This window comes from Montipora capricornis, chromosome 3 (assembly GCF_036669925.1).
Source record: "Montipora capricornis isolate CH-2021 chromosome 3, ASM3666992v2, whole genome shotgun sequence".
Lineage (NCBI taxonomy): Eukaryota > Metazoa > Cnidaria > Anthozoa > Scleractinia > Acroporidae > Montipora > Montipora capricornis.
Genome location: NC_090885.1, coordinates 17,701,602 through 17,716,601, shown reverse-complemented (window position 1 = coordinate 17,716,601; position 15,000 = coordinate 17,701,602). Strand labels below are relative to the sequence as shown.

General features: G+C 38.3%; 2 protein-coding genes across 4 annotated transcripts in view; both read right to left on the bottom strand.

Moving 5' to 3' along the window:
• Positions 1 to 12,272, bottom strand: part of LOC138042468 (uncharacterized) — a 67,701-nt gene extending 55,429 nt beyond the window's left edge. Inside the window, exon 1 of one of the 2 annotated variants that reach the window (XM_068888373.1) lies at positions 12,150 to 12,272. The gene's annotated coding sequence lies outside the window, so the exon portion shown is untranslated. The remainder of the gene's footprint in view (positions 1 to 12,149) is intronic. The other variant, XM_068888372.1, reaches the window with a different exon arrangement.
• LOC138042467 (uncharacterized) overlaps positions 1 to 15,000 on the bottom strand; it is a 244,564-nt gene that overhangs the window by 67,102 nt on the left and 162,462 nt on the right. The window contains exon 2 of one of the 2 annotated variants that reach the window (XM_068888370.1): positions 10,721 to 11,010. In XM_068888370.1, coding sequence (XP_068744471.1) covers positions 10,721 to 11,001 — 281 coding nt within the window. In that variant the 5' untranslated portion in view covers positions 11,002 to 11,010. Of the gene's footprint in view, positions 1 to 10,720; positions 11,072 to 15,000 lie in introns of both variants that reach the window. The other variant, XM_068888371.1, reaches the window with a different exon arrangement.

Here is a 15,000-nt window from a genome sequence, read left to right as displayed (position 1 = left end):
GACCCGCGCTTTTCGTTGCTCTCGGTTCTTCTCTGTCATTAGAACCGTCTTGTATATAGTGTCCATCATTTTAATGTCTTCGGCAGTGAAATAATCTGGAGTCAAAAGTAAATCATAGCAAAATGACTGCAACCATCTATCTTTATGTAATAAGCTCGATAGTGCACGAATTTTGACTTGTTCTGGGAAAAATATGAGCACGGGTTAGCTCCAAAGAACAACTTCTAATTTTGTTATCGCCTAAAATACCTCAAGATCCTTGATACCAGAGCATTTACCTTAGCTGGTCCATCTGAAAGGAACATATTACCTTCAAAGAGGGAGTTTAAGCACGCGACGTTTTGATGCCTCGGACGGAAACCGGAAGTAAACATTTCGTATGCCAGGAGAGTGATCTCTCCAAGAAATTTAAAACTTTAGCAACGTTGCACCGGTGGCTCAGTTGGTTGGTCATGCGGGAGGACGTGAGTTCGACTCCGGCCGGACCAACACTCAGGGTCTTTAAATAACTTAGAAGAATGTGTTGCCTTTGTAATTACATCTGCAAATGGTTAGAATTTCAAGTCTTCTCGTATAAGGACTGCAAACCGGAGGTCTCCTCAAACAGTATGAGACGTTAAAGAACCCACTTACTATTCGATAAGAGTAGGGGACATAGTCCCCGGTGTTGTGGTCTGACGTTATCTAGACGGGGAAATCTTTCATTTCCTAAAATTAATTGTAAACTGCGTAACAAGCAGTCTGCCTTAAGTGCCCCACAAAGCATTGTAAATTAGTCCTGAAAAGCCCCCGGGGGAGAGACTATATATTTGCGTTATGGCAATTACTTCGTGACTATTGTAAGATGTTAAATGCGACAAAGGTGTGGCTTTCAAGAAACAAATAAAAACATCTTTATTTCAAAAGGCATAACCCACTGACTCCCTGAAGCACCAAAATCGTCTGGCGTTAGACATAGTAAAATCTACTAAGTCCCAGTGCAGGGATGGATGGGCTAAAAGCATTTTCTACTATTATAGTTTCAATTTCTTGTTTATATGATGTGATTTTATGTGTATATTTTCTCTGTATAAAAGCAGCGAATTTTTAATAAAAAGGTTCTTAAAAACAACACAATATATTTGGAACAATTTCGGAGCATAGAGCAGTTTTCAATAGGCCTTTTCACGGTTAGTTTTTCTCATTTGCATTACAATATAATTCTAGCATGTATGTGAGGCAATTTCGGGCTATTTTGTAGTTTTAACCCCAAATTGCCTCGCATCCACGTTACATTGTAATGCAAAGGAGAAAAAGTAACCGTTAAAAGGGCTATTGAGTGTCGAAAGTAATAGCGAATTACTTTTGTTTTGCACTAAGTCACTCAACGTGATTGGTTCAAAGTTCTCGTGCCACTTTTTCAACCAATCAGAAGTACACATTTTTACCGCGCTTTGCAATTTGTGTCGGGTACGTGTAATTACTTCGAGTTTTGATTGGTTAACTGGACTTTCTCCCTTCTTTTTAGCGGGCCAAAGTAATTACTTTGGTTTTGGTTTTACGACACTCGACTGAAACTCGCTCTATACAAATTGGAAACGTTTGTTGAGGTGATAGACACATAAAGAGGTTTTAACAGCACAGCTGAACATCGTTTATGATAGTCTGCGCTAGATTCATTATCATTATTAATGCGAAAGGGCGGTTTACAAGTGTAAATTTTGATTCCAATCGAGAAATTTAGGAGAAGAGATCCATGTTTTGAAAAACACCAGGCAATGCCCTCCATATCCTGCCTCATTTGCTTCGTTTCTTCGTAACCTAAAGCTCTGACGTACCTGGTAAATCGTTGCCATCTGCATCCCGATCAATTGGAATCCCTGCATCATCATCATCATCTTCCTTAGTTGCTCTTGATATTGTTTTTCCAACGAACTCCTCTTTCACCAACTCCAGCTTTTTGCTTGTTTCATTGTACTGAACGCGACAGTACTTGAAGAGAATTGGCCCCCATGTATTCCTAGTTGCCACACCTAGAGGGATGATTTTTTCCTTGTATGTGCACTGGACTTTGGGTTTCAAAACCTTAGCAAGCTCTGATGGAAGCTCCAATTCTGCATCTATTCCCCACTGAAAGCAGAAAGAGATGACAAAAATGTCTATAACATCATGATACAAATTGCATATTAAGGAGCTTAAAAAAACAACGATGACTACAGTAACGAAAATACTATGGACTGCGACGTTAACGGAAACATCACCTCAAAACTTTGCTCTATTGTAAGTCTTTCGCGATTCTTTCATCTCGTTCTTGTTCTATAATTATGTGGCGGAAGTATTCTACAAACAAATTGGCTAGGAGCGGTTTCAGGGTACAAATGGAGAATAAGGGTTTGCATTTGTACGCTTACAAGTTGTCGTCAAAATCTCAAATTTGGTGATTTCTCGTCATTGTTATGCAAAGTACCGCAAAAATTAATACAAGACAAAATGCATTGCGCACGTGCAGCACAATTGTGGCGTTGTCGTTACCTATGGTTCCGTCCACACGTATCCGTATTCGTTTGAAAACGCAACATTTTTTCTCCGCGAAAAACTTAGGATTGTGCAAAGTTACATTTTGAAGCGACGCTTTCGTCGTCGCCGCCGTAGTAAATCTTCAAGTCCCTCGTAATGCCGGTTCTAAACCCAGGAGTCATATCATAACTAAGTGGAGTACGATCGTCCGGGTGAGTGTAGTGCTAAGAAGTACTGTTTTGGGTAACATTGGTCGATGTTTCCACAACCTCTGTGGAAGTCATCTTCTCTGCAGAGTCAAACAAAAGTTGTCGAAGCGTTCATCAATGTCATCCAAAACAGTCCTTCTCAGGACCACACTCACCAGGACGATCGTACTTCCCTAAGTTATGCACATGTATTATGTTAAAATTACACACTTCGAGACAAAACAGTTGCAAAAGTTTCCTTCCCGACGAAAATCCGAAAAGGCACAAATGTTAGCGTATTTCATGTTGTGCTAATGCTCACGTCATACGGGTAAAACAGACTTGAATTAAATAATATTTTTTTAAAGATTGAAAGGAGAGTTTTCTTTTCCCCCAGAAAAAAAGATGTATTTTCAACATTTTATGATTGTTAGAGGTTCCCTTTGGAAGAGGAAGCTTACAGAAATCGCAAATCGGAAAAGAACATTTCCCAAATCCGCACAACTACAGCTGATACAAAATGGAAAGTGCAAAGAGGAAAGGCAAGTCGAAACCAACCTCGTCACCGGGGTCTTCTTGGAGAGTAGACCCTGGGGATGAGGTTGAGTCGAAACAAAAAATTAAGTCAACAAAAATGAAAATATCTGCTCCAAACACAAAAAGACGACAGTAAAGGGTAACTACCACATGTTTCCTGTTTCCTTGAACCTTAAATCTCTCGCTGTAAACAACGGTTGTTACAAGAAGCAGTTCTTGATCTTGTAAACAGCTCATCTTGTCGGTATCCAGTTCAAAGCTTCTTAGTATTTCACGGAGGTCTAAATCCGATAATTATTTCTGACTAACTTTCCCAAGCTGGAGGTCTCCAAGGTTGTCATCAATAATCAGCGATATCTCGCCTTTCCTATGGCTGCAAAAAAATCATTGTTTTTGTAAGTCACTCATTGTAGTTAACAGCAGCCCATGAGTAGGAGCGAACAACAGCCCTATATTCCTGTCAAGGCGTTTTGACAGACCAATTTATTTGTAGATTGAATTTCCCGCGATTGAGACTCCCGCAGGAGCCTGATTACCAATCACAAAAAACTAACTTGACGTCATAGCGTCGCCGAACCGGAACTGAAGGTAGTATAAAAATAAATCAGTCGGTAAAAATGCCGTGAAATAGGCTTAGTATGGGAGTTGCTTGCTTCTAGTCCCGGGCGACTGAGTCACCTATTTTCTCTGTCTCCCGAGTGCCATTGATTGACAAGCTCTATTCGATCCTTTATCACTGGGGGTTGCCATTCCCCTTTCTCAAAATGATTTTTCCAGGAATTCCATTTTAGGCTCGTGGGTAACGGAAAATAAAATGTAAAAACAAAAAACAAAAAGAAAAACAAAACAATATATATGTTCATTATACATGAGATTTTATTCCATAAAGCAAATTTGTACAAATCTATAGGCTTTATTTTCGCACCTGAAAAAAGGCTATACAGCCAATCAGAACGGCTTACGGCTCTTTCGCATGTGGAAGTATAACCAATCAAAGATAGCGTAAAGGCCTTTCCAAGCCAATCACTCGTGCATCTCCTGCATCTCGTGCATCTCATGCAAATCGTACGTTGTTATTGAATCAAATTGAATCTATATTTGGTTCTATCGTAAGTCAGTTTTTACTGGGTTACCAGTATGGCAATCCCAGTCGGAAAATGGGTAATATTTCTCCGTTTTATTTTTTTCCGTGTCGGTAAGTCTTGCCTATCACTCCCCACTGTTTTTGTGCATAGAGTCTTCTGTGCGTATTTTGTTAGGTTTGAGGGGGTTGGGGTAATGCGTAGATTGCTCTGGTGCACTCAGGAGAACATTTAATTAACCTGCAATGGCGTCGAAAGTCCTTGTTACGCGAATGGCGTTTTAGCTCATCTTTAAACAAAATATACCCTTATGGAGCTCAAAAATGGAACGTCAATTGGATAAACAAGACAGGCGGTGAAAAATAAATATCTGGAATCTTAGAAGCGACGAGTAATGGACTTCGACAAATCTTTCGCCCGCCGAGCCGTATTTCTAATATTTTGCCAAGTGTGGTGTTATGTACAATACTGAAACCAAATGGAAATTTCTCTGGTAACTTATGGGTTCAACAAAGAACAAATCGAACACCTGAAGTGGATACGGGATCTCTGTTGTCTGGCTATTTGTATTTATTACAGTCTAATTGTAAGAATTGGAAATTTTACTAATTCTTGTTAACCTTCAATGGCGTCGAAAGTCATTGTAACGCAAATGGCGTTTTAGTGGATCACAAATTTATTTAATCGCATATGCTTTGTGACACGGATTGTGTGTCTTGTTCGCAAGCACGCAATTGAAATAGGAAGGGTTCACGAAAATAAAAATAAAAATTGTGACGCTGGTGAATAATAAAGTAGCTGCTATTTCCAAAACGATGGAATTACCTGGTGATAAATAACCTCGTCTTGGAGAGTAAAGTATTGACTTTGTCGAAACACTGGTCAACCTCAAGAGTTGGGCGATTGTGATCTTTGTGTTGAATTCGCACATTTCTTCTCAAACTTTATAACACTTGAAAGAAAAAGAAAACTAACAAAAACAAAAACCTTGTATCTTGCCATCATTTGACACAGATGCTTCACTTTTTCGCGAGTAAACGCGCTGCGGTAACCTGATCACGGCGCCCGCTGAATTCGATGTCACTTTCGATTTTGCGATTTGCTTGTGCAGCCAAAAGTACAATAACAAAATTGAACGTAGCAAAAATCCCCCAAAATGTTTGTCGCTGATCGTAACTTTTTATTTTCGCAGTTCAAAATTAATGTTCAATTCTTTTCATGTCGTAAATTCTATTGCTGATAGCAAAATATTTTATTCTCGATCGACCGTCCTGAAAACGTCCTTCTGCTCTTCCTAAAAACTATATCAATATTTATTTACTTTTGCATCAATAATTGTTTTGCATAAAGCAAACTAACAAAATCTTTACTTTGCTTAGTTCGCATTTGTTAGCGTTACAATAGAATTTTCGGCCCAATGCTTTTGTTATACGAAGTCGTATAATTTTTAGGTCACCTGTCCAGATACTTACCCCGCCGGACCACTAGTGATTAACTTTAGTGAACTTTGTATTACAAAGCTGACAGATGCTCAGACTACACGCTTAAATTTGTGGTGAAAAGAAGTTGTGCGGGAACTTGAAAATGATCAACATGTCAGCCCAGACGCCAATGTTTGTCGATTCCCTTTTATTTTCTTCAATCTTTCTGGGTTTAGTACTTTGCTAGTAACTACATGTCTCTACCATTGCACTACAATGATATACAATACCAAAACAATATCGTGCACTGTTAGAGCTACATATTACGCAAAGACAACTTGAATCTCCTGGAAGACAAAACGCAGCTCAGTTGACAATATGGAATAAAGCCCTGTGTTACTTTACTACCACAGGTAAGCAGTGCGTGTCATGGGCTCCTGTTTTTTCTAAACATGACAGGAATTTCTTCTTTCTGACAAATGATTAATGATTAATTAACAGGGCGGTAGCCAGGTTTTTAACCTCAGAAAAGGATCTGTTTCGTCGTATGAACGTGTGAGCCAAAGGGCCTCTGCTGGTATGACTTCTGGGTGACCCCTTACATGGTCTTAATGACCCCCGACTTGAAAATTTGCCTGGAACACTGCACCATGCCACAGGCAACCCAGTGTACGCTCACCGAGCGTCTAGCTCAAGTTATAAATCATCTTTGCAGCAAAATGATCACTGGAAAGCACGTGGCGTGTTTTGGGCAATGCACAATAGAAGGCACGCAAGGCGCTGTTTACATTGGTTATTAAATGCAAACCACTCACTGTGATGCGTTGTTTGGATTACTGCAGATCGACGTTGCCGTTGGCTTAATCGATTTCTTCATGGGGTGCTCAAAACACATGCAAAGAAAGGCACACGCTTTTCGCAGGGGACCCACACTTAAAGATGTCGAGCGTCAGCTTTGAAACGGGTCGTTCCGCGAACTGAATGAAACTGAAATGGGCGCAACTACTGAAAGCGAAACAAGTCAAAATACTATTTTTTTAATAAGCAGCGGGTACTTTGTTTCTGAAGATGACAGTGACAAAGAAAATAATTCGACAAACAACATAGACGCCATATTGGAATCTTTAAACATTCGCACAGCGTACCATTCACCAAGAAGATAAGATTTTCTCTATTGCGTTATTTTGTTTTTCATTGTTAAACTTTTTGTTTCTTTGTAATGGTCTTATAGCCTTTGTTCAACTATCCATATTAGCGATTGTGTTCATTGCCATCTTGTGTATATAGTTCTCTAACTTCCAGTTTTACAAGATTTGGTATCATCAGTAAAGACTGTGATCAGCTCTTAATTGATGTACTTTGAAAGGCTGTCCTGTCATTTGATTCTCAATGATAATAAAGACTTGATTCCAAAGGAGAAATACAGATCTCGATATGCAAAAGTGTGTTTACTTTAGTTGTGATTTGCGTGTGCATCGACATAGATGTGACCGAGATCCGAGCAGAATCACAGAGAAAAGGCTGAGACGCCTATTTTATCAAAGCACAAAAAGGAGGAAACTTTCTAGAACACAATTATTTGGTTAACAATGTACCGATGTCATCCACATTTCATCACTTGCTCGTAAACACAAGTATTGGAGCTACCTATCTTAGCACGTGATATGCAGCACTTTTCCAAAAGCGTGGATGAATAGGTGAATGCTAAATGAAAGTTAAATTTAATACAGAAATCAGGGATACCCGGTACGATTTATAAAAAAATGTTGTTTCACTTTCTCAGAAACGAAACGTATTTATTTTGAATTCAGGGTAAACTGTTTACACAGTGAGTTAGGGTGGCCAATCAATACAGAGCTTGTTATTGGAAATCTAAACATCTACGAGACACAAAAACAAACTTGTGAACACGTGAACCTGAAGTGTCCCAAATCATAATGCTGACAAACACAAAAGCGAAGGAAAAGGATCATGCATAGGACGTTTTGAATATCTGAATGATTTTGGGTTAGATTAAAGCGGTATATAATTGTTAAAATTCCCAAGTTATCCCTTTTCGTGTTAATTAGTAGTGTAAACAAGTCTTTGTAATAAATTGGGTTAACGAGGAACCAGTAATTGTAAAGCTAGTAATTGCTATGGTTCATATGTAACACATGCAATAGAAGATTTACGGAAAACGGAATTTGAAATGTTATGCAGGTGTATGTATTTGAAGGTAAAATAGATGTTTGCAGATTTTATGATTCGAAGTATTGCGGAAATGAACAAGTACAATTTAATGGTCAATGAACATAATGGACATCTGACAATCAGTTCGAAAAACAAACAAGGTCGCGCTGTTTCTGTCATTCCGTAATACAGCTCTGCAATAGCTCAGATAAGTACCTTTCAGGCTATTACATCGTAACATATTTCTCAAGAAGCCAAATAAATATGACATACCGAGATATCCACACTACAGTATTTTGTCTTTTCTTCTGCCCTTACCATTCCGGAAACGAAACACTATTTATCTTTGTTTCGTATCTATTTGGACTTCAGGGTGAACTATTTACACAGTGAGGCCAATCAAAACAGAGTTTGTAATTGAAAATCTAAACATCTATGTATTGTAAAAACAAATTTATGAATATGTGAACCTGAAGTATCGCAAGTCATAATGCTGACAAACAAAAAGCGAAGGAAATGGGTCATAAATATGAAGTTTTCACTATCTGAATGATTTTGGGTTAGATTAAAGCGATGTATTGTTGAAAAATCCAAAGATATATCTCTTTGTGTTAATGAGTAATGTAAACAATCTATTGTACTGGTGAGTCGTAGTAATAAATTTGGTTAACCGGGAACCAGTTATTTTAACGCTTGAACCGGTAACCGCAAACCTCAAAAAATCGCCAATCCGCAAAATAAAAGTCCAGCAAATTTTCATGCTACACGGTAACAGTAAAAGGCAAACCAAATGACAGATGAAGAAAACATAACATAGTTTTTTTTTACATAAAACTCTGATTTTCGAATTCTCAGCGAAGGTTAAATAAGTGCGTACAAACAAGAAACAACAGCTATTAAATAACTTTTAGTCTCACAATCCATGCCAGGATCTTAAAACCCTTTTCGGAAGAACCTTGACCGTGACTAATGAAGCACAAAAGAGACAACAAGCTTTCTTTCAAATAATTCTTCACTGTCACATTTCCAAATTTTTTTCACCTGAAGACTGTGCAGAGTTGAGTACAAAATAAATGTAAATTGCCAGACAACTGAGATGCGACTTCAGTAAACACTGTGATGCATTCAAGGCGTTCGATTCCTTTTAAACCCGTACAGAATTTGCCATTTGGTTTCAGTGTTGTACATAACACCATAGTTAGCCAAATAACATTAGAAACAAAGCACACTTTGTGATATCCGAGGGCGAAAGATGCAATTGTTGTCGAAGACCATTACTCGTCGCTTTCAAGATTCCACATGTTTATTTTCACCGGCTGTCTTGTTTATCCAATTGACTTTCCATTATTGAGCGCCATAAGGGTATATTTTATTCAAAGTTCCACTAAAACGCCATTCGCGTTACAATGACTTTCGACGCCACTGGAGGTTAATTAAATTTTCTTCTGTGACCACCGAATATAATTTACGCATTTCTACTATCCCCTGAAACTGACTAAACATACGCGCAGAAGACTCTACGCACAAAGACACTACTTACCAGCAAAGGGATAGGGAAGACTTTTCCTGACACGGAAAAGAAAAAAAAAAAGGAAAAACTAATAATAATAATAATAAGAAGAAGAAGAAGAAGAAGAAGAAGAAGAAGAATAAGAAGAAGAATAAGAAGAAGAATAAGAAGAAGAAGAAGAAGAAGAAGAAGAAGAAGAATAAGAATAAGAAGAAGAAGAAGAAGAAGAAAAAGAAGAAGAAGAAGAAGAAGAAGAAGAAGAAGAAAACCACGAAATTCCACCCATTTTGCGACTAGGATTGCCATACATTACCTGCAGATGTTATAGCATTCAACACAACTTTTCAGATTCTACCCAAGTGATACTGGTAATGTACATGGAAGTTGCACAATAGATTTTGCTTACTGTATGTCTTTGATAAGTGCTCTCCAAAATTTGATCTTTTATATTTTGACAATTGGGTGCATATTTCTGTAATTAAATTACAACAAATGGTATATTTTAAATATTTGATTCTCGTGCTATGGATTCATTTGACATGGCCATCCTCAAGGAACTTGTGTACTTCTGAGACTCAGACCTTGAACAAACTAACAGAGTATTTTCAAGTGTCGAGATATTGTGCACATCTTCACGTGTCGCGCCGGGACAAAGTGACCTTTACGTGCATCACTGCACGAAAGGTTGTTTATCTTGGAAAGATGTTTTCACATTTCCCCTTCATTTCTCTTTCATTTTTTTCTGCATGCGCAAAAGATGTTTCGATGAGTCATTTCATTTCATCTTAAACCGTTCAATAAGCGTTAACTTTCCTTTCTGAAAAACTGAGCAAAAATACCCATCGATTAGCAAAAAACGATGTGCTTAGCCATTTTGGAATACACTATTTTTACCTCGTTTCCATGGTCCAGTGGACAGTGCCACCACCTACAATCAAGATGACCCGAGTCCGGGTATTCACTACACACACATTCGAACATCATGAGAAGCGCAATGTAAGGCCGATGTGAGAAGGGGAGACTTCTCCCTCGTCTTTTGTTTAGTGCTAAATTAACCATACACCCCTGTATTTTTGCAGGCCCGAGTTTAGGCTAACTGTAGCCTCTTGTTTTCTGTACTTTATCGAAACTTCTACTGTGGACAATAACTCTCCGTTTTTACTAACACCACCCTCTAGCCTGTCCTTCAGCCCATAATGTTTTTCAAGGTTAGTTGCCAGAGTCCGTGGTCCTTGAAAATGCCTGGGCAAAATGGCTTAACAAACAACTCACACAAATCATTACAACTTGATTCCTTTATAAACAAACACATACCTGGCCGCTGGAGCATCACTCCCTTTTTCGATCAGTTGCTCTTTCGTTATCTTTGATTCGACGTCTTTCAGAAAGTCCTTTTCGTCGCTGTCCACGTATTTTTCCAGGCCATCAAGAATTATAATTTCCTTCTTCCCAAAGGGACGTTTCCATATCGCTCTTTTTCGTTTGACTAACAGAGCTAAAGGTTTTGCTGTCTTTGAATGTCCAGGCAACGGTGGTAAGTAGTTAGCATCACCAAAGTTCTTCTTAGAAAACTTATACAGCAGCTCCTCAATCATGATCTCAAACTGAAATTGAAATTGTCATGGGAATCGTTGTAGTGTCTTTAAGACGTCCTTAGTGAGTTCGCTGGAAGCAAATTCAAGATATACTCGTAAAACAGGAGCGAAACGATGGTTGCTAACCTCTTGCAGAGTAATTTTGACTACTTTTAAATATATTGGAGGCCAAATAATTCCAAAGATTTCCGCGTAAATGGAGCTTACACGGAGCTTTTACAAAGCTCCATAAATGGTAGCTATACTAACATCTAATAGCCAAAGTGCTCCAAGTGTCTGTATCTACCCAAACCTTATTTTTCGTGGGAACTGGAGAGTCAAATGTACCAAATTCTTCAAGGGGCGCTTCAATGTAGGATTCTCAAGGCGCTGTTACACTGTGAAATGGTTCGTGCAACTTGTCTCGCATTGTTTAGGCGACATTGTGGCGGGACAAGTTGCACGAAACGTTTCACAGTGTAACACCCTGCATCGGCCAAAATAATTGCAAGAGCCGTTGCCAAACGTAGAATAAAGTTCTAGTTTTCGTGCAACTTGTCCCGCAACGATTTTGGCCGTTGCAAGGTGTGTTACACTGTGAAATGTTTCGTGCAACTCGTCTCGCCACAATGTCGCTAAAACAATGCGAGACAAGTTGTACGAAACATTTCCCATTGTATCAGCGCCTTTAGTACAATTATAGCGGCGTGGCCGGAGATTGGATATTTTAGGGGGCACATTCGAGAGTGTTTTTAACGTGACATTAGTTTCTGTCCTCCCTCTATCATCTATCCTATCTGTATCTCATCTGTAAGAAGAAAACAGCAACGAAATTATGCTTGGGTCACGCTTTAATTCATACATCATAAGCGGGATATGGAAGCAGGGGCAAAGTTTCGCTCGGTACAATGGGGGAGCTATCATATCTGAAATTTAAGTTTTAGGTCCTTCGTTGCCTGGCGTGTTACCTACAGATGTCGATGAACTTCCTCAAAAAGAATGAAAAGTTAGAATAAGAGGATTTTCATTTCTTCTCCGACAAGCAGCAGCACGTCGTTTGCCGTTTAGCGTTTCACGTAATTTCTCTATTATTTACAAAGCCTTAGTGAACTCAGTTGGCGCAACTTGTGTATAGATGTATTAATTGTAGAAAACTAGAAAATACTTACTGCAAATGTACTGGCAATCGCCGAGACAGTTATTTCTTTACGATCTAACCGTGCCAACGCTGTTGTTCAGTTCCCAGAGAATAAACTTCAAGGATTCGACACAGGAAGAAGCAGGAAGGAGTGATATTACCAGATATGGAGATGAAACCAGACGTTTCATTTCGCTTTGGAACGTTTCAGTTTCCAAAGGATCGTGATCGGACAAAACGGGCATCATGACAATATCTATGTATCGTGCTATAAATGGCGGCTTACGCGCAGTTATCATTCCTGCCAAAATAAAACACTTTCAGTTTGGAAAGTTGCGAGTCATTTCGATTTATCCAAGAGCAAGAATGGCGCTCAGAGAGGTTTTTCTCCGGGTATTCCGGTTTCCCCCTTGCTCAAATACCAACCTATGGTTTGATAGTTGATTTAGTTTGATTTCTATACAGAATTCCCAAGTAGTGCTCAAGCCTGCACAGTTGACACTTAAATAAAGTTAACAACAGGCTCTAAGTAGCCTATACTCATGCGCTGCCATGTTATTTGTACTTTTGTTGACAGTTAAAACTTTATTGTACACTACAAAAAAAAGGTATATAGGTGTTACAAGAATCTATTTGAGAGAAGTTGCTCTTTATCGTGTGAGTTCATTGACCTACACTTTTCATCTTTATTTGAAAGAGACTGTTTTTTTATGGGCCCATAGACCTGTACTTTTCAAAATAATTTGAAGGAAGGTCTTATTTTTTCTCTGGGTCCATTGGGCTGTAAATTTATCTCTTCTTTCTTCCAGTTTGCTGCAATTTCTGAAGTAGATTTATGCTTTCTCGTTATTTGTTTCCTTTCTATATTTGATAATTCACATAAACACCTAAGAAATGCAACCTCATAGTTTGTTTCAAAACAATTAAATTTACTTTGTATAATAGAACAAAAGAGATCAATAACAGAATCTACATTTGAAAATACTTTTGTTACATTTTTTGGTTCAGAATCATTGTATACAAAAACGTGGTAACTCATCTTTTGCTTTGCATACCACTGGAAAACACAACTAATGCAGTAGCTAGAAATTCACATCAAAAAGCCTGTGCTGCTTTCCTTAATATCCAAAATGACAGTTTTAAGCTGTTGTTTACTGGGAACCACATTACAAGATAAATTTCCCTGACATCTTGCTCTATGAATAACTTTTACATGGCCAGCGGCCTACGTCTAATTTCTTTAGAAAATCAGAAATAAAAACATATTTTGCAGGGGTAACATTTCTGATAAATTGCTCTTCCATTCTCAATGATACTATCAACTGTTTGAGAGGTGCAATAGTTACAATACTTTTGAGGTGGAAAAACAAATAGAATAAAATGGCACAGCAGAACGTTCTTTCCAAGAACAAAGATAAACATCATTTAAGTGCTCCTAGGGTCTAAAATTTTGGTTTCGAACATATATTGAATGAACACTGCTTCCACTGTTGCTTTACATTTTAATAATGTTAACACATTTTAATCTCATAAGTAACAGATGTTTGTGCACATATATTGTGAAAATGTTGTACCAAATTCATTAATTAATCTATTTCAATTGAAGTACATGTTGCAAATGGGTCCCATACCTAATAAATCTCTGCCATGAGAGTAAAAAATTTTACACCCCACATTAGGCAGACAGTGTACTGTGTACTGTGTAAAGTTCAAGTGTTAAAATATATGCATGATAATTATCCATGAGCAAAGAATCAAAGGCAGCTAACATTGATATAACATAAGGAAAGTCTGAATTTATAGGAAGTGCACTATTTAGCAAACCACTATAACTATCACTGTATGCCAACTGATGATTAATGGAGCTTAAGTTATGTACCATAACAGGCAAATCTGTCAAAATAGGAGTCCCTGTTTGCATGATTGTGACAAAGCTGAATACATATTATTCCCAATGTTTTATATCATTTGAACCAAGTCAGCTGAAGAGGTTATTGGATTCCTGAAATTTTAAACAAGTGCCGACAAAGACATTGCCACACGTGGTGTGCCTGCATTTGCCGTACCAAATACTTCAACATTACCTTGACTGTATGGTGCGGCAATAGTTTTAGTTGGATCAACAATTCCTGGACCTGGGTTGTTTGTACGTCATTTGCGAGTCGAATTAACTCATGAATGTAAAAGCGATACAAATAGATCTTTGTAAAGCCACAGATGATAATTTGTTACATTTCATAAATGTGAACCAAACTTTTCAATACTGGCAAATAAATGGACTCTAAGTAAAACAAAAGTAAGACAGAAAACCAGAATTTCCCCTTGAAGCATCCTCTAAATTCCTTTGCCACCAAATAAAGAGAATGCAATTGTCAACGACTAGTCTGTATTGTTGAAAGAATTCCCCATTTTAACTTCGTCGCATGCCCATACTGACAATAACAGTAGTTCTAAGAACAGTTCAGATTGCTAAAAGTCGGATCAGTTTTTCTCAGGTATTCTCAGTTTCGCTCAAAGCTCCTCTAAGGTTCTCAAAGATCATTAGGAGCTGAGATGACCGGCATGTTGATGGAGATCAGTTTGAATGACCTTTATGTCGATCCCCGCTCTCGTGCAAAGTGTTTATTTGTAAAACAAATTACAAAAAATATATATAATTTTGTCTGTAATGTCAACAACTTACCTTTGGCTCCACGATCGAAAAAGATTTATTCTAACAGCTCGATCCGTACGACCCGGGCCGTAGGACCGCGACCACAATCACAAAGTTTGAACAGTCAAGATGCGATGACTCGGGCGCGACCATGCACATCCAAGACAAAATGACACATCTTAAGGGCTAGACTTTCAAAAGTCCTTCGTCTAGTGTAGATTCGCGTCCG